We start from the raw sequence: 23800 nt of genomic DNA, 5'->3' as shown, positions 1-23800 counted from the left end.
GGGAGGCAGGACAAGGAGGTGAGGATCCCACAACAGTTTCCCACCCTCTCCTTCCAAGAAAGAAGTAAAACTTTTTTTGGCCTGAAATAGCAAATACAAATTTGATTGTTTATAGTAAACAATCTTTTGAACTATAAGTATCCTGAAAATGGGTAGAAGAAAAGGTTCAACCCTTCCACTGGTGAGAATTACTTAACTGAGTTTTCCCCTGGAAATATTTGGGACATAACCAATTGCATGAATGTTTGTGTATGAAGACAAAGAATTTTGACCCTGTTAAGTTAGGGTGGGGGCATTACTTAGCTTGATTGGGTGGCTCTGGGCAGCCTTAGTAATGCCGAATGGGGACTGGGTCTGGTGAAAAAATTAGGAGGTGCAGAAAAAAAAGGGAGATGACCAAAGACCACCTAGTTTGACTAAGTAATGAAATATGGCTGTGCCTTTGGTAAACCAGGGTGGGGCCACGGACTTCAGTTGATTAAGGACCATGAAGCCAGGTCCAGCATTGGCTGTGCAAAGCAAACAGCAGGTACACAACCATGCTTAGGAATACAGGGAGACACGGGCAGCCAATGACACAAAACTGGTGGATGGAGTCTGGCACCCACCGCTACGCACAGGGAGATGCCTTCAGAAGACATAATAATGTTCTGGAAGACTGGGCGGGGTAGGCATGGAGCATTTAATGAGTGGAAGAAAAATATTCTGGGTTAAACTGGAGTTGTGAACTTGTTACCTACATTAGTTCAACAGTAGTTAGTGAACATATTTAGGTTAGGAGGCTATTTTCAATTCTCAATGTTGCAATCCGAAAAGTTACAGAAATATTTATTTTAAAATTCGCACTTTATATATATACATATACAAAAAACACAGGAGTGATTTGGATTAAAAGCTCCAAGGTGTATTGTTTCAGGTAGGTGTTACTGCTATCTATTCCTCCACCCCATTTATTAAGCCATTTCAAGTACCTTGAAGTTAAAACATTTACAGTGAGGTATAGAGTCCGACCAGGATGGGACACAATGTGTTCCAAATTCAAAGGCGGCTGCGTAGCTCCTCAGATGTTTCCTGTGGAGCACCTGTGCCTCACTGTACAACTGAGGGTTTCTTCCCGCACATCTGAATGTGGCCTTTTGGATCCTCTGACTGTGGCTGGTTTAGTCTCCAGGTTCTAACAGTATGTTGCTTTGTTGCCTAGAAGTTGATCCAGCTTCCAGGCCCCACTCCTGTAGACCTCAGTTATGTACATGTGAGGTTCGAGAGCTGACTAATCTGAAGGTTGGGAAATCTTGTTTAAAGGAGGAACTGCCATTTCAGCATAAACTGTCCTTAATCCTACTGTAGAAACTGTTTTAATTCTGGGGATGATCATGGCCAAGCAGCAGATGTCGTTAGTGGCTTCTTCTGAGAGTTAATTCCCGAGAGAGAGCCATCTGGCCACTTGCTTTTTATCACATTTCTAATAGTTGTTCCATTTCCTCAAGGGCTGTTGTAAAATCATTTACTTGGCTGTTACATAAAGTCTGCTGTTCTAGGAAGCGGGCCCTCTCTTCTTCTTTCATCTTCAACTTTACTTTTAAGGCCTGCTTGGAAAGATATTCAAAAAGAAAAAAAACAAACACAAAACTTTGAAACGTTATGCTTCTATTCCATCGAGGAAAACCACAGAAATACTGACATTAGATTTGTCTGTGCTGGTTTTAGAAACTGTCCCTTCTTATTCTAGACTCCACTATCTAAACTGGAGCAATGAAATCCTCTTCGATTCAGTGTCATGTACCATAACTCTGAAGCAGTCATGACCCTAGAAGCTGGGTTTCCTTGAGATATCAAGTTTGCACAGCATGGATTTTACACAGGTTTCATCTCTCAAATCTGAGCAACCTGGCATGTTGCACATTGTCTCATGCCCTGCAGATGTGAACAATTCTAGGAATCTTTAGGACAGAAAAGAAAGTTAAAAAAAATATTGAAATTGCCCTGGCTGGTTTGGCTTAGCGGTTAGAGCGCTGGCCTGTGGTCTGGAGAGACCTGGGTTCGGTTTCCGCCAAGGGCATGTGCCTCGGTTGCAGTTTGTCCCCGGCCCTGGTTGGTTGTGCAGGTGGCAGCCACTCGATGTGTCCCTTTCGCATCGATGTTTGTCTCACTCTCTCTCTCTTCCTCTTTCTCCCTTCTACTCTATCTGAATAAAAAATGGAAAAGTGTCCTCGGGTGAGGATAAAGAAAAAAAATATTGAAATCAAAGGAAATCTTAGAATTTAATAAACAGCTTATTAAACATAAAGAAATTGTCTGGCCGGTGTGGCTCAGTGGTTGAGCATCGACCCATGTACCAAGAGGCTGCCGGTTCGATTCTCGGTCAGGGCAAATGCCCAGGTTGTGGGCCCAATCCCCAGTGGGGGACATGCAGGAGGCGACCAATCGATGTTCTCTCTCATCGATGTTTCAGTCTCTCTCCTTCTCACTTCTCCTCTCTCTCACATCAATAAAGGGAAAAAAATTAAAAATAAAATAGATAAATAAGAAAGAGCCCTCCACAGATCCACCTATTGTGGAAGGAAATGGTACTGTGCTTCAGGGTGACGTCTGTCTCTCACCTGTAACTCCTCCATCTGCTTTTTGGCTGTTTCATTAAAAAGCTTCAGTTCATCTTGCAAAGTTTCTAACAGCAACTAAGAGAAAGTACAATGTAGTAACAAATCTTTAGTTTCTGTGAAGAAAATGTACACATATCCACAATCTCTCTGTGTGAAAGGAGAGTTGAACTAGATGATTCCTAACATCAGTCAGTCACTTACTGAGTTCTCTGCTGGGCACACGGGAGGAACTCAGTCCCCAGGAGGGACGAGAGATTCCCCACTTGCATGAGCTCTGCTACACAAGCAATATGAACAAACGTAGCCACTGAAGGGGTGACTAATAACCTTGGAGAGCTGAGGATGGTTTCCATATCTAGTGTTCTTGGACTCTAAGATGACAACTGATCTTGGGGAAGAGATCATAGAAGCTCAAAAGACTTTACTCCCAAACAATTACCTTCCTACTTCAGGGAAGGAACCAAAGAGAAGCCAAATTTAATTCAGGCTGAACCTTTGCATTATATAATTCTCAGCAAAGGAATAAGGCAAGGTGGCCATCGTAGAAGTGCCAGAGGTCAAAATGAAGTTCAATCCCTTTGTAACTTCTGACAGGAGCAAGAACTGTAAAAGGCATTTCAATGCACCTTCCCACATTCGCAGGAAGATTACATCTTCTCCTCTTTCCAAAGTACAACGTTTGGTTCATGCCCTTCCGAAAGGATGATGAAGTTCAGGTTGTTCAAGGACATGACAAAGGGCAGCAAATTGGCAAAGTAGTCCAGGTTTACAGGAAGAAATATGTCATCTACAGTGACCGAGTGCAGCAGGAGAAAGCTAATGGTACAAATGTCCATGTGGGCATTCACCCCAGCAAGGTGGTTATCACTAGACTAAAGCTGGACAAAGACCACAAAAAAATCCTTGAACATAAAGCCAAATCTTGCCAAGTAGGAAAGGAAAAGGGCAAATACAAGAAAAGAAACAATTGAGATGATGCAGGAGTAAAGTATTCTTATATACAACTTTCATTAAAACTTAAAATGAAGCCCTGGCTGGTTTGGCTCAGCGGTTAGAGCTTTGTTCTGCGGTCCAGAGAGACCCGGGTTCGGTTCCTGCTAAGGGCACGTACCTCGGTTGCAGTTTGTCCCCAGCCCTGGTTGGTCATGCGGGTGGCAACCACTCAATGTGTCCCTTTCATGTCAATGTTTCTCTCTCTCTCTTCCTCTCTCTCCCTCCCGCTCTATCTGAACAAAAAATGGAAAAATGGCCCTGGCCAGTTTGGCTCAGCGGTTGGAGCGTCGGCCTGCGGTCCGGAGAGACCCGGGTTCGGTTCCCGCTAAGGGCACGTACTTCGGTTGCAGTTTGTCCCCGGCCCTGGTTGGTCGTGCGGGTGGCAGCCACTCGATGTGTCCCTTCACGTCGATGTTTCTCTCTCTCTCTCCCTTCCTCTCTCTCCCTCCCACTCTATTAAAAAAAAAGGAAAAATGTCCTCGGGTGAGGATTAAAAAAAAAAAACAAAACTTAAAATGAAGAAAAAAAGGGATAAGGAGAGAAATCTGGTATAGTGTAGAATGGAGAAACCAGAAAGCTCTCCATAGAGGTCTATCCTATTACGTGTTTTAAAGTAGTACATTTTCAACTCAGATTCACTCATATTGTAAGCACAAAGTCCACCTGCCAAGTAAAACATGCTATTTGGAGCACACATCCACCACCCTCTTCTTCCACTAGGCTGGATAACCAAAGGCTGCTCCTTGGGGTTTACTGGGCACAGGGCAGAGATCCTCCTCCAGCTGCAGAGCCCCAGTCGCTAGGCCCCGCCCACTCACACCCAGGCCCTCACCAGAGAGTCCACGTGATCCTCGCTGGGTTCTTGCTGTGATGCCAGGATTTCGCTGTCTGGACGTAATGGAGACAACAAAGTTAGCCGTGCTTAGGGCACTGTGCCTTAAACAAACAAACCCCTCTAGAACAAGCACAAGTTTTCATCCAGGACACTTCTCTAGGCGGCTGCTCCCTGACTCCCTGAGTTTTCACCTTGTCAGCGTCGCCCACATCTACCTCAAGGCATATTTTACCTCTTTCCTTTCTATGATTGGATGTGGCCAAAAATTCATTCTGCTTTTTCCTCAGAAAATTTGTCCAAACGCAATGTATAGGTTGGATTTTTTGTTTACAAAACAAAATTACTTAAAAAAAAGTTTTTCAGGCCTTAAATATTATTTAAAGCTTTTCAGGCCTTAAATATTACTATTTTTGGTAAAAGTAGTGCATACACATAATAAATTAAAGTGACACAAATATGTATATGGTGACTATAGAGAAGATGACCTAAATCGCACAGTAACCAGAAGCAATCAGTCAGCATTCCTAACACAAAGAAGCCTGGGGCCCTTCCCTGGGCATCATCAGGCTCCTCAGTTCCATCTGAGGCCCCTTCCAGTCTTTGGGCAAGTCCTTCGTGTGCCCTCCTCTCTGCTCCAGACTGTTCTCACAAGACAGGGTCAGAATAGGAATCACATTTTAATCACTGTGATTCTGCTGACTAGCCAGATACCTGAAACAGTATCATTTCGCACGCAGCTGGTGTGGCTCAGTGGACTGAAAGCTGTCCCATGGACTGAGAGTCCCGGTTTGATTCCCAGTCAGGGCACAGGCTGGGGTTGCGGGCTTGATCCCCAGTAGGGGGCGTGCGGGAGGCAGTTGATGGATGTTTCTCTCTCTCTCCCCCTTCCTCTCTCTTTAATAAAAACCAATAAAAAACATATTGAAAAAAAAATTTAAGTCCTTAAGTCCTTAAGTCATTTCTTTCTGTTTCCACCTGGTAAAGTTAACTCTGTGCTATCTCTCTTGAAAGAAATACAATATTTCTGGTCTAATTTTCAAGGCCATACCTTTGGGCACCAAATGAACAAAGTGTTCAGATAAGAAAGCAATAATCCTCTCTCCACAACCATCTGAAATTCTCTCGGTCAGGCACAGTCAACATCACCAAAGAACAAAGAGGAGCTCCAAACCCCGGCACTGCCAAGCCAGCTGCTGCCATGCTGGACTCTTAACACACAGTCCAGAACCACCCCAGGAGGGGGCATGTGCACCAAGTCCTTTGAAGGTTGTCGTGTGCTGTTTCTTACCTGGGATGAGGCCCTTGCTCTCCAAAATCGCCAGACTGTTGTTCTGAAACTTCTGCAGCAGCTCCACCTTTTGGGTCAGGTCCTTCAGTTTTCCCTATTGGGGTTCCATACAAACAGATCAGGCCTGTCCCACTCCTCGGGGGTGGTCTTTACTGTCCTTGCTCTTGGACAGCCACAGTGCAAGCCTGCCATCTTAACTTTCTGCCCTCAGCTCCTGGGCTTTACAAGCTTGCTCCCTCCCAAGGGGCTGTCCCTCGGGATCCCACATGCATCACCCAGTGCAGCCGACAGCTGAGGTCTGGTGGGTCTCCTACCTGAGTTTCAGTCAACTTCTGGTGCAACTGCTTGTTGACAGCCTCTAAGAGCTGGTTCTTATCTTTGAGCTCTTCCTCTGATTTCTGCTTACTCAGTGGTCTGTTGCTGTAATGATAGTTGTACTTAAATGAAGTGGTAGAGGGTTAAGAGTATGGACTATGTAGTCTCACCAACAGGGGTTCGAATCCTGACTTTATTACATAGTGGTATATGAGTTCAGTGAGTTGCATAACCTCTCTGAGGTTCTGTGTCCCCATTTCTAGAATTAGGATAATACCTACATCTTATAATATCGTTATTGTGAAGGATAAGAGAGAGAATACGTGTACCATTCTTAGCAAGCTACTGACACATAGTAAACATTTAATAAATAAGAGCCATTATCACCATAAATATTAGTAAACATTCTTTTCAAATTTCTCAGAACTTTATTTTATTTTCAGAACTTTTAAGACATGCCCAGATTTGGAATTAGAACGTACTTCTACAGACTGTTCAGCTTATATTATTTCTGTCCTCAGTACTGCAAAATGTTCAACCTAGCCTCAAAGACAGAAAGATAGATTGTTCTCCTGGATTTCGCCTTCACCTGCACCACCAGAAATACCATCTCAAAATCGCTAACTACATGCAGCACCTCCTATCATGAAGTCTTCACACTCCTGTTGATAGGGCATAGCTGGGTTTGATTTCTGATCAGCTGTGGTCCTGGCATGGAGCACAAAAAGCTCTTGACTGGCACTCAAGGTGACAGCTTCACGGATCTTACCCTGATAGTGTTTTTCAAATCTGGCTGTGCCTCACCCCTGAAAATTCTGTTCCGGTTTCTAGGGTGACACCCAGGCTGTGACACATTAAATAAGTCCCAAAAAGTCCTGTACAACCAGGACTGAGATCCACTAAAATGGTGCCCAAACTTCATTTACCCTGATGCTCACCTCTTTTTAATGTTCTTCTTGATGGCAGTATCTGCAGCTTTCATCTGCCTAGAGAAGCAGAGACAAAAAATTCAGGACGTTAACTTGACTTATTGTGAACATTTTACACTATATACACACATATCAAATCATGTTGTACACTTAAAACTATAATATAGTCAATAATACACTAATTAGAAACAACAAAGGAATCAGAGAACTGTAATATGCTGTTATGTGTTGTGAACAAAGCAGAACAAAGACGCTGGTTTTCTAAAGAACAAACCAGAAATTTTATACAATGCGATAGCACAAGATTGAGAAGCTCTGAGGGCCCATGCACTTTGTTTCAGCCCAGATTATTGAAAAAGGCTCATTAATAGAGAATGAACTCCCTCTTGCTCAAAATGGAGTGGCTCTGTCCACCTCACTTAGCTGGGGACTGAGCACTGGATGCAGGGACACGCATGCACACTGGGGTGGACTGTGCTCAGAACAGGAACGTAGACTAACAACTAGCCTCCACCCACCATGACTACCATTTAGGGCTGGTATATGACCACTGTAATGCCATCTGTACACTCAGAGCAGGGGTGAGAAAGGAAAAAACACCTCTTTTCATAACCCATGCTGTGCCTCTTCAGAACTGATTAACATAGGGAGTCCTGACAAACAGCTCAGCCATGCTGCCCTGCTCTGGGCCACTGACTCCAGGCCAATTGTTCAGGTGCCTTGTGCTCTCAAAAACCCTATTTTCTCATTCTTGGTACAGAGCAATTTCTAGCAAGAGGTTCTAACTGGTTATCAATGATCTGACCCACCCGTTCTCTCTTCTCGGTTTGATGATTTTCATATCATTTTCTGAAACTCCTGAATGAAGCATTCTGGAAACATCAACTTCTTTAGACTTTACAGGTAATAAGCTCTTAGAATTGGCTCGAGTTTGTGTGTCTGCAAAGAAAAACAGGAGGGTGAAACCTCAAGCATCGTGACCCAGCAGCTGCAACTCTATAACAAACAGAGCTCCATTCCCAGTCAGAAACCTGTATTTCATTCTGGCCTATCTCAATATGTGAAGAATAATTCAGAAGAATAAGGATTCTAGACTAATTGGAGATAGAAACCAAAATTCTTTAAATGTGACAGTGCAGTATGTTTAAGGGTAGCCAAAAGCTTGATGACATATCAAACGGAATGGCCAGAGGGTATAAAATGGAGCTAAATGAGAGGCAGTGTGGCTGGCAGTCAGCAGAGCAAAACACAGTCGACTCCTTCAGCGAACACAAGGGATCGAACCATCTTGTTAAGCTCCTAGGCACTCTGCACGCTTTCCCAAGGCTGCACTCAAGCTGTTCGAGTTTCTCTTTAACTGTCGCTTTAGTTGTTTTGACCAGACTATGTCCCTAACTACTCTAAAATGTGTCCTTGTGTCCCAGTGCTTAGGGGAGTACTGGCACACAGAGGTTCAATACCTGCTTGTTGAATAAACGGCACACTTTCCAGTTTCATAGATTGTTTCACAGACCATCTCTAAATAATTTCTAGTCATCTTTCCCTCTTCCGTGCCTTTACCTTTACCACCAGCCCTTTTAATTTGTTTATCCTTAAGTTCAGAGTGTCCCTATTTGGCATTCTGTTCTGATCCTCTTGCTAGGCTATTGCCAGATAACCAGAGAAATGGCCCTGTCATGACACTCTTCTTCCCCAGAGGAGAGTATTTTCCCCCGACCCTTGTGCTACCCTCCACCACACACTGACATCCTACCATTTACATCCATACCAAATCCAAGTAGTACCTTGTTCTAGAGTTAAGCACACTCCCTCCCCCCCAACACCCACATCCACCCACACATATACGCTTTTCTCTTTTACACTAACTTTTACTTTTTCATTGTAAAATGGCTCCTTTAAAGCTTAACCTTAACAAAGAGCCAGAACAATAAAATCAAGTTGAAGAAGTGAAGTACAAAGCACTGGATGACAGGGATTAGGAAATTTTGTACTTGTTTTTTTTGAACAAGATTTTATTTTTATGACTCTAACTGCACAACAGTTTGGAATAAATATGATTTCTCAGGTTAACAAATTATTTCATTTACAGATATATCCACCGGGCTCTTACACCTTATTTTCCATATGCTTACCCAACAAAACAAAAATTAAAAGGGTTCTTTCTGAGGTCTCTATCTGAAGTAAAAAGCAACCTTGGGGGAATGTATTTACCTTCTCCTCTCTCAAATGTTTATAAGTTATACACAATAACAAATCTACCCCATATAAAAAGTGTTAGTAGTAAACCGAACAAAATTAACACTCCTCGTTGACTGTAATTAGTTTCAATAATCCATATTTGCTAGAACCTAAGGATTTCATTGTAGGAAAAATTTACAGGATTTCACAAAGACTTTCTTCTTAAAATGAGAGCTACTAGGAGGGAAATTGGATGGCTGGTATTCAAGGAAGGGAAGAGGATTTGTTTTTCACTGCATATCATTTCCTAGCTTTAGATTTTTTTTTCTTTTTATCCTCACCCGAGGACATTTTTGCATTTATCTTCAGATAGAGTGGCAGGGGAGAGGGGGGAAGACAGAGAGAGAAACATCAATGTCAGACAGACACACAGACTGGTTGCCACCCACACGAACCCAACTGGGGCCGGGGACAAACTGCAACTGAGGTACATGCCCTTAGTGGGAACCAAACCCGGGCTTCTCCGGTCCATGGGCTGATACTCTAACCACTGAGCCAAACGGGCCAGGGCTAGTTTTTTTGTTTTTATTAACGTGTATCTGTTACCCAGTCAAAAAACTAAAACTTGGTGTTAAAGTAACTCCAAGATTTCCCAGGTGGCTGGGAAACCTTAAAGTATAGCAGTGACGACATGGAGAGCGGCAGAGCCATGTGATCACAAACTTGCCTCCCTCATCTCAAAAGAGCCAGAAAGAGGCACTGAAGGTGCCTCCAGAAACAGCAGGGCCAATGACCATTAGCAAAAGGAGGCAGTGCACAACACCAGCATTCTACCACCCACCACATTCCCCCACCAGAGTGGTAGTGCCCTGTAACAGAGGCCACCCAGTCAAGAGGAGACAACCAACCATCCCAGTGGATACGTGACATTTTCCTTAACTGAAATGACATCGCTCCACCCTGATCCCAGAGGTGCAAATAGCACAGGTAAGAGAAAACAAAAACTTACACCATGATACCATCAAAATAAAGTACCCTACCTATCAAACTGCTAAATTATTGAGAGCAAAATAGTACCTAAACAAGAAAAGAGTTCACTACCTCAAATGTACAGGCAGAGAAACAATTTATTAAATATCATGAACAACACCAAGATAACATGGGAGCACAGAAAGAAAATGAAAAGTCTCCAGAAACCAAAGTCAAAATCATGGAAGACTGTGACTTAAATAACAGTTCGAGACACAAGAGAACTCAGAAAGGCAATACAATGAGTTCAATAAAAACATTAAATGAACAAAAGGGGTACTTTACCAAAAAGAGTTAAGCTATAAAAAAGAACCAAACAAATTCTGGAGCTGAAGAAATCAATAAATGAGATGAGTGCACTAGAGAGTATTAGAAATAGAGCAGACACTACGAAAGAGAGAATTAGCAAGCTCAAGATAGAAACCTAGAAATGACCCAGGAGGAAGAACACAGGGCAGGGGAGGGCAGGGGAGAGGAGTAGATTTTTAAATTGAGAATGAAAAAGTAAAACTGTCACTATTTGCAGATGACATGACTCTATATATAGAAAACTCTAAAGATGCCACTAAAAATCTACTAGAAACAATACAGTAAAATCACAGGATACAAAATCAATATATAAAAATCTGTTGCAGTCCTATATACTAACAACAAAATATCAGAAAGAGAAATGAAGAAAATCCCATTTATAATCACAACAAGAATAAAATTAACAAAGGAGGTGAAGGTACAGACACTGAAAACTGTGACACTGTTGAAAGAAATTGAAGAAGACAAAGAAATGGAAAGATATTCCATATTCATGGATTGGAAAAATTAACATTGTTAAAATGGCCATATTACCTAAACCAATATACAGATTTAATGAAACCCCTATAAAAATCCCAATGGCCTTTTTTTTTTTTTTACAGAAATAGAACACAAAAATCCTCAAATTTGTATGGAATCACAAAAGATCCTGAATAGTCAAAGCAATCCTGAGAAAAAAGGACAAAGCTGGAGGTATCATTTCCTGACTTCAAACTACACTAAACTATAATAATTGAAACAACATGGTATTGGCAGAAAAACAGACACACAGACCAATGGAACAGAACTGAGAGCCCAGAGATAAACACACATATATGGACAATTTTCAACAAAAGAGCCAAAGACATACAATGGAGAAAGAAAAGTCTCTTCAATAAATGATGATGGGAAAACTGGAAAGCCACATGCAAAAGAATGAAACTAGACAGCTGTCTGATACCATACACACACATAAAAAAACATAAAAATGTAGCTAAAGACTTGAATATAAGACCGGAAACAGTAAAATACATAGAAAGAAACATAGGCACTAAACTTACGAATCTTGGTCTCAGGTGGGTTTTTGTGAATTTGACCCCAAAAGGAAGGGAAGTAAAAGCAAAAATAAATAAATGGGACTATATCAAACTAAAAAGCTTCTGCATTGTAAAAGAAACCATCAACAAAACAAAAAGGCAACCAAAAGAACAGGAGAAGATATTTGCAAACTATACCTCTGATAAGGGGTGAATATCTGAAATATGTAAAGAACTCATACAACTCAAAAGAGAGAGAACTCATGAACACAGACAACAAACAGTGTGTTGACTGTGTGTGGGGGGTGGGGTGGGAGGAAGGTTTGGCGGGAGGGAAGGTGGAAGAAAGCATAGAGGGGATAAATGGTGATGAAAAAAATAAGTTAAAAAAAAAAAAGAACTCATACAACTCAACAAAATAATCCTATTAAATGGACAGAAGACCTGAATAAACAATTTTATAAGCAAGTCACGAATGACCAACAGAAATATGAAACATCACTAGTTATAAGGGAAACGTAAATCAAAACTACAATGAGATACTACCTCACACCTGTTAGAATGGCTATAATCAATAAGATAAGAAATAACAAGTATTGGAGAGGATGTGGAGAAAAGGGAACCCTCGTATACTGCTGATGGGAATGTAAATTGGTGTAGCTACTATGACAAACAGTATGGAGGCTCCTCAAAAAATTAATAGAGCTGCCCTGGCCAATTTGGCTCAGCGGTTAGAGCGTTGGCCCACGGACCAGAGTCCCAGGTTCAGTTCCTGCTAGGGGCATGTACCTCGGTTGCGGTTTGTCCCCAGCCCTGAATGGGATCATGTGGGTGGCAACCAATAGAGGTTTCTCTCTCTCCCTCCCCCTTTCCCTCCCGCTCTGTCTGAAGATAAATGCAAAAATATCCTTGGGGGAGGATTAAAAAAAAAAATTAATAGAGCTGCCATACGAGCCAGCAATCCCTATCTACCTTAAAAATTTGAAAACACTTACTTGTAAAGACATATGTACCACTGTAGCACTATTCACAACAGTCAAGACATGGAAACAACCTACATGTCCTTTGACTAATGACTGGAAAAACAAGATGTGGTACATATATAGAATGGAATACTATTCAGCCATTAAAAACACGAACTATTGTCATTTGTGATGATATGGATAAATCTTGAAAATATTATGCTAATGAATAAGTCAAATGGAAACAGGCAACCATTTGACTTATTCATTAACCACAAGTTGTTTCACTTGGACGTGGGATATAAAACAAAAGCAACAAACATACAAAAAACACAAAACAAAAAAAATCCAAAAACAAAAACTCACTGATACAGACAACAGAATGGTGGTTACCAGAGTGGAAGAGGTAACAACAAAAGGAGGCTAGAGCTATGACTGAGTAGCTCAGTTGGTTAGAGCTACATCCTGATACACCAGGGTTGTAGGTTTGATCTCTGGTCAGGGCACATACAAGAATCAACCAATGAATGCATAAATAAGTGGAACAACAAACTGATGTCTCACTCCCCTTGGCCCCCTTCCTCCCTCTCTCTAAAAAAAATATATATATATTAAAAAAAAGAGTCTAGACTTTGGGTGCTGAGTACACAATAAAGTATACAAATGCTATATTATAAAGTTGTACAACTGAAATTTATATAACGTTATTAACCAATGTCACCCCATATTATGAAATGTAATAAAAACAAAAAACCTGAAACTTAAAAAAAACTAACCCATGCCCCAAACCAAAACAAAAAAACCTGGAAGACGGCCTAAAAATGTTAAATTATTGAGGCTACATATGATCAGAAAGCTGGGACAGAAATAGAAAGCAAAGAGAGGAAAACTTTCAACTTGGCTGGAGAGAGCCAGTCACTCCCCACTCAGAGAGGCACTGCACTCTAAGGGGAAGTTGTGTAAACAGAAGTGGCTCTGGTTCCCCTTGACACTCCTAGGTCCTGCTAATGCCAGGATTACCAGTCAGGTGTTCTGAGGCAACATAAGACAAACAGGACAACCCTTTAAGCCTTCAGAGAAAAGCCTATTTACTTCACAGATCAATTCTGCCACTGCTTGTCAACCAGCTGCAGGGAGTCACTGGGAAGGGATCCTCAACAGCTGCTTCAAAATCTCCCACAACAGGTTCTTTTTTTTATCTCTTTTTAATCCAGGATTAATTTAATTTTAAAACAAACAGAAGCTACTGATTCACTCTTCTCAACGTCACTGGAGAGTCTACCTGTCCCAGGAAAGGTTCTGATGTTTGAAGCTTATTCTGTGCTACAGTCTCTAGATTAGGCAGCTGGACACCGCAGACCCTGGGCAATGACTTTCAACCACAAGCCAAGTAACATAAAGCAAGATGGCAAAGCAACTGACACAATTTATGTCTCCTCCCAAGTTTCTCGAATGCTTTAGCTAGGCCCAACTCCTCTCTCTCACTTCACTCAACAAATTCTTATTGAGAATGTACTATATGAGAGACACTGTGCAGATACAAATGTGAACCAGGCATGGTGGGGAACCCTAGTCCTTCCCTCTAAGTATCTTGCTTCTCAAATGACTCTCCTCTGTTCTCTGACAACAAACCCTGTCCCTCCAGATAGCTTAAGTCTGGAAATAAAACCGGTAATTGTTTACCAAGGGATTCCTAGCTCAATGGGAATAATACTGTAGGACAATTAGCAGCTTAAATCTAATTGATAATGCAGCACGGTTAGGTTTGGGGAAGCAGGGGGGTCTAAAACCCTACCGCACGGCCCTCTTAACCCTAACTCCCATCTTAAACCTAGGCAGGCCGGTTCTAGGGGAGTTAGCAGGTTGTCAGCGTCGATGGAATGCTCCCCACCCCCACCCCACCCCGACTAGGCTCCCTACTCGGGCCAAGGATGACCCTCCGTACTCCCCTGGGGGGCGGTGTGGACACCCACCTGCGGACGGGCAGCTGCTCAACACCGAGGAGGGTTGCAGTGCGTACATTGTCTTAACCACGCCAGTCATCGCAACGAGGTGGCAAGGCTGGGCCCTGGAAGGTGGAAGGTGAATGTTACCCCGTGGTGGGCCAGGGAGCCTCCGAGCAGAATGGCCCAGGGAGAGCGCGACCCAGTCTGCCCCGGCTCCCGGGAGGAGTAAGGAGAAACCCGTCCATTCCCAGCCCAACCCGCCCGTTCCCATCAGCCCAACCCCCTGCTCCAGCAGAGCCGAACCCAGATGCCTGGAGCTCCTGCCCGCAATCCTCGTCTCTCGGATTCAAACGGCGTTCCGCGGCAACTGCCGCACAGCCAGCCGGGTCTGCCGCTTGGGTTTCAAATGGAAACTTCCGGTGGCTGGGTGGGAGGGGCTGAGGTGCGCCCGTAGGCGGCCATGTTGTACGGCAGACGCCGCCCTGGGCGACGCCGGCGGGGGATGCCATGCTGTACGGACGGTGCGAGCCGAGGCTTGAGCCGGGTGTTGGAGCTTCCGCGTCTGGGCGGGGGAGGGCGTGGTGCACTTTGCGGACCTGAATGGAGCTATGAGCTACTGGCGTCATGTTCCAGTTTGGGAGGCAAACGCAGTCAAGTTTAGAGTCCGTGTCACAATCCTTTTCTTTGTTCGGTCGTGATTGTCAGGGATATTGCATGATGCCTGAGTGCCAGGCGCAAAGGGTATTTCAACGGGCTTAAAACTACACGTTACAGGGTGAGGAGTGGCCGATGAGGTTTGAAGAGGGCCTGTGAGCTGAACTATCTGAGGCACCTACCCGCAATTCTAACTTTATCATTTCCCTCAACAAATACTGGGCACCTGCTATGTGCCAGGCCACTATTCTAAGTGGTCTGGTGGGGAGCGGGGTGTCAGCAAATATTAAGACCTTGGTTCTGAGCTCCTGGAATTTACAATTTAGTGAACAAATAATCATGCCCCAGCTGCAGCAGAGGAGAAGAAAGACGAGAAGGAGGAGTTCGAGGAGTCGGATGACGACATGGGATTTGGCTTGTTTGATTAGAGTCTCATTGCCTACAAATAAAACCCTTTTTACATAAAAAAAAAAAAAGAAGAACTTGTCAATTATATCTCAATTAAGCTGGACAAATGTCAAATATATATTTACCAACTGTAGTAAAAATATGAAGGAAAGTACAATGTTCTGTGAAGAGAAAAGCCAGGAAATCAAGTTTAGATTAGGGAGTCAGGGACATCATCCCAGTGATGTAAGGACTAGTGGGAGTTAATCACGTAAACAATGAGGGAGGGGCAGATATGCAAAATCCTGAGACAGCAATGGGCTTTTCTCCTAGACAGGACTGGAAGATTCTAGGAGAGTGGTACAGATAAGGCCAGAAGAATGGCAGCCTTTGTAGGCCAAAGGTAAAGAAATTTGATTTTATCTTAAGAGTAATAGGAAGTCGCCCTGGCCAGTTTGGCTCAGCAGTTAGAGCATCGGCCTGCAGTCCTGAGAGACCCAGGTTTGGTTCCTGCTAAGGGAGCATACCTCGGTTGCAGTTTGTCCCTGGCTCTAGTTGGTCGTGCGGGTGGATGTGTCCCTTTCATCTCAATGTTTCTCTCTCTCTGTTCCTCTCTCTCCCTCCCACTCTATCTGAACAAAAAATGGAAAAATGTCCTCGGGTGAGGATAAAAAATAATAATAATAATTTTTTAAAAAGAATAATAGGAAGTCATTGAAGTATTAGAGCAGGAAAGTATCCTTCAAGTTACATATATTATTTTTTTAACACAAGTTTGTTTGTTTATTTCCCCAATTTTTTTTCCTTTAATGATTTGAACGGAGAGGGAGAGAGAGACAGAAACATCAATGAGAGAGAACATTGATTGGCCACCTCCTGCATGCCCCACACTGGGGATTTGGCCCACAACCTGGGCATGTGCCCTGACCAAGGAATGAAACCAGTGACCTCTTAGTGCATGGGTTAATGCTCAACCACCGAGCTACACCGGTCGGGCTTCAAGTTATATTTTTAAAAGCCCATTCTGGCCCGGCCAGTGTTACTCAGTGGATTGAGCATCTGTCCCATGGACTGACAAGTCCCAGTTCGATTCCTGGTCAGGGCACGTGCCCGGGTTTCAGGCTTGATCCCCAGTAAGGGGTGTGCAGGAGGCAGCCAATCAATGTTTCTCTCTCATATCGATGTTTCGATCCCTTTCTCCCTTCCCCTCTTTATATATATTTATACACACACACACACACATTTATATATAAAATAAAAGCTCATTCGAGCTACCCAGAGAATGGATTGAAGGGGACAAGAGTGGAACTAGGAAGACAATTGGGAGGTACTGTAATCATTCCAAGTAAGAAAAGATGATGGCTTGGCCATGATGCTGGTGGAATTCATGGAAATGGAGAGAGAATCAGATACATTTAAGACAACTTTTGGAGATCAAATATCAGAACTCATAGCTAGATTGGAAGTGGAGCAGGGAGTGGGGGATAAGGTGGAAGGAAATTTTAAGGATAACTCCCTGATTTGAATAATGATGTGGATAGAGTCACTATTTTGTGTTGGGGGGAGTTGGAGCATTTAGGTTTGTTGTTTGTTTGTTTAATGCATTTTTGTTGATTTGAGAGAGAGAGGGAGAGGGAGAGAGAGAAACATTGATTGCCTGCCTCCTGCATGCCACCTACTAGGGATTGAGCCTAAAACCCTGGGCATGTGCCCTGATGGGAAATCGAACTTAGTGCATGGGACAGTGCTCAACCAACTGAGCCACACCAGCCAGGGTGAGCATTTAGTTTTGAACATGGTAAACTTGAAATGCCTCTGAGACATTCAAGTGTTTAAACGGTCAAGTAGGCAGTTGGGAATATAGGCTTTGAGCCCAGAGGAGAGTCTAGGTTGGTGATGCACTTTTGGGAGTTATGGGTATATGGATGCATTTAAATACATGATACTGGATGAGATCAGCAAGGGAAGAAGTGTGTAGAGAGCCTTATGGCCAAGGACAGGGACAGCAGCGTTTAGAAGTTGTAATAAGAAGGTGTCAGCCAAGAAACATGATAAAGAGGTGCCAGAGAGGTGAAAAGAAAATAAACAAACAAAAAAGGTGGTATCCTAGAAGCTAAGAAGGAAGAAGTGGTAAACTGCTGAAGGACGGAGTGGTAAACTATTGAAAATAACTGAAAGGGCCCTGGCTGGTGTGGCTCAGTTGGTTGGGCCTTATCCTGTGCACCAAAGGGTTGCTGGTTCGATTCCCAGTCAAGGCGCATGCCCAGGTTATGGGCTTTATCCCCAGTAGGGGGAATGCAGGAGGCAGCAGATCAATGTTTCACTCTCACATAGATGTTTCTCCCTTCCTCTCTCTCTAAGAATCAATAATATCAATATTCTCACCCAAGGACTTTTTGCATTCATCTTCAGATAGAGCTAGAGGGAGAGAGGGAGGAAGAGAGAGAAAGAGAAACATCAATGTGAGAGAGACACATCGACTGGCTGCCACCCACACAACCCTAACTGGAGCCAGGGACAAACTGCAACTAAGGTATGTGCACTTAGCGGGAACTGAACCCTGGTCTCTCTGAACTACGGGCCGGCGCTCTAACCACCCTGAGCAACCGGCCAGGGCAATAAAAATATTTTCGAAAAACTGAAAAGGTAATTGAGATGAGAAATAAAAAGGACTCATTTAATTTAGCAACAAAGAAGTCATTGGTGAGTATAGAAAGAGTAATTCTGGTGGGGAGGTTTGAATGGAATCATGTTGGAGCAGGTTGAAGAGTACATGAGAGAGGAGGAAGCAGAGATGGCAGGTATGGACTTAGAGAGTTTGTGAATGGAAGAGCAGTTGAGCAGTAACTGGAGGTGGGTTAAGGGGTGCAGCTTGAAGGTGCAGGTATTAGTTGATACATGTGCTGATGGGGATGAGCCAGCTGAGAGGAAGAAAAGGGTGCTTCAGAGGGGAGAGGGGATGATCAAAGGAGCAAAGTCATAGAGAGGGAGGGAGGGAAGGTGGGATCTAAAGCAGCATCTTAAAATTCTTTTGTTCATAACCTGGCTGATGTGGCTAAGTGGTTGAGCATTGATCCATGAACCAGGAGGTTGCCAGTTCGATTCCCAGTCAGGGCACATGCCCAGTCCCCGGTGGGGGGCATGCAGGAGGCGGCCAGTAGATGTTCTCGCTCATCGATGTTTCTCTCTCTCTCTCAAATCAATTCAAACATTTAAAAAAAATTCTTTTGTTCATATAACCCCACAAAATAAAACAAAAAACAATGTACCCTCTCACTCATTTTTAGTTGATGCCTAAATGTTTTCATAATTTTAAATATTTGTAAAGGACATATTCTTCCTACCTATTATATATTGCACATGATATTTATTTATTTATTTATTTACTTACTTATTTATTTATTGGTACATGCCACTAGTGGGAACCGAACCCAGGACTCTCTGGTCTGCAGGCCGACGCTCCAACCATTGAGCCAAGTTGGCCAGGGCTGCACATGATCTTTATTCATTTCTAAAATTCTTTTTTCTTTTGGTATTTCATTTTGATTAATTTCTATTGCCATGTCTTCAAGTTCATTAATCTTTTTCTGCAGTGTCTAAACTGTTTTTAATTCCATCCAGTGATTTTTCATCTCAGGCATTTTAGTTTCATCTCTACGAGTTCAATTTGCATATTTTTAAAATACCTTCCAAGTTTCTACTTAGCTATGGAGTACAATTACAATAACTGTTTTAATGTCCTCATATAAGGATCAGTTCTGGGTTGGTATCCATTGATTTTCCTCCTCACTATGGGTCATAACTTTCTGCTTCTTTGCATAACTGGTAATTTTTATTAGACCCCAGACATTGTGAATTTTATGTTTTGGGGTGCTGGTTATTTTTGTATTCCTGTAAATATTCTGAAGGTTTGTTCTGGGATGCAGTTACATCACTTAGAAACAGTTTTATCCATTCAGGTCTTGCTTTTAAAATTTGTTAGGTGGGAACAATCAGTATTTAAACTAGGGTTCATGAGTCCCCACTGCCAAGCTGCTGAGCCAAGAATATTTTTTTTTTCTTTGTAAATCCTCACCCAAGGATATTTTTTCCCATTGATTTTTAGAGAGATATTTTTCCCACTGATTTTTAGAGGGGTCAGGGATCGAACCTGCAACCCAGGTACATGCTCTTAACTGGAAATCAAACCCATGACCCTTTGGTCCATGGGCTAATGCTCTAACCACTAAGAAAACTGGCCAGGGTGAGCCAAGAATCTTTTGAAAACCCTAATCAATGCTCCATAAATAATGAGGTTTTCCAGTCGGGCTAATGGGAATAGGCAATGTTCTACCCCTGTGTGGCTACTATTCCTTCCTATCATTTTGGATGGTTTTTTCCTTGGTTTCAAGTAGCTTCCTCACATTTATATGGCGAGCAGTGCTCTGCGGAATACTCAAGGGGGCCCTTTGCAGATCTCCAGAATTCTCTCTCCTTGCACCTTTCTCCTACCCAGTATTCTGTCCTGAGCACACTCTAGCTACCTTGGTTGCCCCAAACCCTGAGCTATCTCCTCAGCTCAGGAAGTCGGCATGGCCTTTCTGGGTCTCCCTTCCTGGAATATATCCTGTAAACTCTCCATGTCATGAAAACTGTTGTTTCATATGTATTTTTTCTGTTTGGTTGTTGTTTCAGGAAGGAGAGTAAATCTGGTCCCTGCTACTCTATCTTGGCTAGAAGGGGAAGTTGTATATGTTCTTTAAATATATTTTTGTTCAAACCATGAAGCTTCAGATTTAAATGATTCCATTTTTGGAAAATGTCCACCCTATATCCCATTTGCAAAGCCAATCCTCTGTGTCAAACCCATCAGCCAAATCAGATTGACTTTCTATTAGAAAAAGCCTGATTTTAAATTAGTTTATTTAAAATTTTGTTGTTCAATTCAAATAATTCAAACTAAATGGAGAAGGCACAGAACTGAGCTACAGGGTTGCCTCCTTTGAAACTTCTCACAGCAGCTTTCTAGGCTTTGCTCTCGTAAGGACTTCCTCAAACAGAATATTCTCAAGTAGTCCTTTTGCTTTTTATATTGCAGAGCAAGTTGCCAGAGTAGGATTCAAAATGAAGGAGGGGGTCAACTGGGAAAGTGGAGATAAAGAACCGACTGACCTATCAGGCTCCTTCGTAGGCTGATCAGTATAAAAAGAGGAAACATACCAAGGAGGAAGCTCTGGAAATTGATTCCCTTAAAACTGTCTGTGTCCACCTACCTTTTAGAAAGTTTTCATGCCCCTGTGGGAATGCAAGCCCTAGTTTGAAGGCCTCTGGTGCAGTGTGTGAAGGCATTGCTGGAACCATTGCTACTTCCTTTGTTGTAATAGAAGGGATGGGGACAGAAGCAGGCAGGAGCAGGGGTAGGTAAGTTGGGGACTTGGTGCCTTAAAGGTGAATCAATTTCTAGTTTTCTTTATGAAGAATGACTTGTTTAATGACAGTGGGGTTGTGAAAGGTAGAGATGGGCATAGATATTTGAGGAAGGCAGAGCAAGTATGAAATGGTCATTACAAAGATGGGAAACTAGCTAGGCAGGGCTGAGGGTCCAGTTGAAGTTGGTGGTCATGAATTCAGATCTACATCAATCTGCCCAGCTGTGTGATTTCTGTAGCAATACTAAAGCTCTTGTTCAGTGTTTGTGAACTGGTGAAATGCTGATCTTTCCCCTATATTGAGGGTTACCATGAATAATCACACAGAGACCTGGTAATAACTGTAAGTTTATAAAGGTCCTCCCAGAGCTCTTTAGTACAGGGCTTTGGACCGCCAGCCATTTACATAGCACATAATGGCTTTCTTTTGTTTCCCATCTTCCTGGTGAATTGAGTTACAATTTTTTCTTAAGCATGAACACCTCCAGACCTTGAGTTACAGTCATAAGGGTAAGGGTAGAAAAGGTGAGGGATGTCTGTTTTTCCTCTCTCCAAGCTCATGGGATCTCGACGCGCGGCATGGGTGCCAGAGAGCTTGTCACTGCCCATGTGTGTTATCAAAGGCTGAGATAAGGCTACCGTGGAAGAAAAGATCAGAAACTCTCCAGACAACGGATGAAGGTTGTAAATCAATGTAGTCTCTTTCCTGAGACCCCTCACCTGCCTCCCTGTCCTGTTGTGCATTGGGAGAAGAATTAAATGAGTTGGAGGGGGCTAAGGAAGTTTGGCTTATAAATCTCTTGTGAGACATCTCTTTCAGAATCAGGCTCAAGTTGGGATACTGACTAAATATTCATGGTACAGGATATGCCATGTGCCAGTAAAATCCAAGATTCTGCCAGTCACATCAATCTTTGTCTACTGACATCATCAAAGCGCCACAGCCATGGAAGGATAGGCTTTCCCATGACAATAAACTACACTGTTACATTTTAAAAACACAGTACATGTACTCAAGTGTGAGTTCAAGGATCTGCGGCATAATTAGGGGAAATACTCTTTAAGTTCCAAGTAAGTGTTAACGTAGTTCTATTTTAAAGTGTTTCGTGTTAAGAAACCATTTCTTGAATTCTCCAGAGCAAATGTGAATGCTTTGACTGGTTTTCCCCTGCCTCATGGCAGGCTTCTAAGCCTCTCTTCCCATGTGTCCAGGGCCATCCACTGCTGTAACTACCCATATCAATAATAAAGTGAACAGATCTGCCAAAGTCAAAGGAAATTGAAAATGCTTTAAATTCTGCTTTCCAGAATTGGGGCTAGAGAGGTGGGCTGGATTACTCTCTGAAGCGGGTGCCCGCTGTTGGTCCGGGCCATTCTTGTTGCAAGGTGAAGTTTTTGATTGCCACTCGGTTCTTCTAGTCCTTTGGGCCTGGAGGCATGAAGAACAAATCCAGCTGGTACTTCAGCAGCTCTGGCTCATCTGCCTTCCTATAGAGTTGTGTGGCCATGGCCTCCAAGAATGAGACCCAGAAATCCCTGACAGGGTCCCCAGCTGTGCCCAAACTCCCAGTGACCCCGTCCCATGCTCTTAACATTTCAGTGGTTCTGTTCAGACAGTTTTTGAAGCTCCAGTCCCAGACACCAATGTTTTCCTCTGTAAGACACCAAGAAGGGTGTGGAGAGGCAGGTTCTTTTGGTCTGGGTCCCTGCTACCCTCCCACAACATGGGGCAAGAGAGCCTCAGTGAGTTGCTGAGAAGCAACTAAGATGCTAGACTCTCTTTTGAGTCAAGGCTAGACTTCTGCTCACGCTCAGGAGGAAGGGCTCACCTGTCCTCTCTCTAGAGGGCTGATTGTCTCAGGTGAGACCAGGGCTCTCTCAGCTTGGCTGTGTGATAACAAAGGACAGTCCATGGTACAGAGAGGTCAGGACCCCGAAGAGCAGCCCTAGGCTGGAGAGGCTGAATTCTACTTGGACATGGAGAGAGGTCCAAGCAGATCCCCAGGACGACAGGTCCAAGTTACGTCCTAGTCACTGCCTTCTCTTCCTATTGTGGGGAGTCAAATGGGTTTAATTTACTTATCTTACAAAGTGTTCTGTCATTCCTGCCCACAGTGTTCTGCGTCTTCAACTCCCATGTCTCATTTGGGTTTCTGTCCCACTTTTCATAAGTTACTAGGGGTGGGAGGTGAGTCTCAACAATATAGGAAAAAAACAAAACATTCCTTGATTTGCCCCAGGCTCTGCCAGACTGTGTGTTCCTAGAAAGCTCCCTTCCCCTTTGTGGTCCTCAGCTGTAAAATGGCCTGAATCAGGGGTTCTCACACCACATTCTATGGAGCCTTCAGGAGCTTGAGGGTTCTCCAGAGTGCTCCGAGAGGCACAGTAGAAAGGGAGGCTGAGCTGGCTCTGTACTCCCCCTCCCAGCACCCACCAGAGTAGCTGCTGTTTATCTGTTTTATATTCTGTGTTTCCAAACAACAATTCTTTGAAGAAAGGCTACCGAGGCTACAAAGTTTGAAAACTGCTGGAATGGATGATCATTAAAGTTCCTTCCAGTCCGAGCTACTTAGGAGTCTGAAGTTCCTCTTCAAGAAGCCTTCCCCGTTCCCAGTCCCGGGCACTTGAGCTCCAGCAATACTGATGCCTGCAAGGACGTGTAAACTGTTTCCCCAGTTAGAGTAAGCTCCTTGAGGGAAGATGTGGATTTTCCTTTCACACCTCTGCCCCTTGTAGTACCATATACAGAGTAGGTATTCAGCACACTTGCTGATGCTCTGAGTGTCATAGGCTCTTACATGGGATAAAATCTTCCAGAGAGACTCACTGCTTTGGGGAGGAGGAATAAGCCTTTGGTCTGCTGATGGTCACCAGAGACACCTGTCCTTAGGAAGCCGGGGGCCCTACTTGGGGAACAGCTTCAGACACACACAGTCCCCAAAAGGGCAGCC

At 43.4% G+C, this 23800-nt stretch overlaps 1 protein-coding gene and 1 pseudogene across 1 annotated transcript; one reads left to right on the top strand and one right to left on the bottom strand.

Annotated features, from left to right (window-relative positions):
- Positions 1-916: 916 nt before the first annotated feature.
- On the bottom strand, positions 917-15026 carry KNSTRN (kinetochore localized astrin (SPAG5) binding protein). Its single transcript, XM_036247783.1, has 9 exons — positions 14704-15026; positions 14428-14522; positions 7770-7899; positions 6970-7017; positions 6031-6136; positions 5717-5810; positions 4426-4481; positions 2601-2675; positions 917-1586 (listed from the first exon to the last, which is right to left on the bottom strand). The coding sequence occupies exons 1-9, from the start codon at positions 15024-15026 to the stop codon at positions 1455-1457; spliced, it is 1059 nt and encodes a 352-aa protein (XP_036103676.1). The 3' UTR covers positions 917-1454.
- On the top strand, positions 3163-3587 carry LOC118632041 (annotated as a pseudogene).
- Positions 15027-23800: the final 8774 nt, after the last annotated feature.

Source organism: Molossus molossus, unplaced genomic scaffold, assembly GCF_014108415.1.
Source record: "Molossus molossus isolate mMolMol1 unplaced genomic scaffold, mMolMol1.p scaffold_m16_p_1, whole genome shotgun sequence".
NCBI classification, from domain to species: domain Eukaryota; kingdom Metazoa; phylum Chordata; class Mammalia; order Chiroptera; family Molossidae; genus Molossus; species Molossus molossus.
The sequence above is the reverse complement of the archived record's forward strand: the minus strand, read 5'-3'. Positions and strand labels throughout refer to the sequence as shown.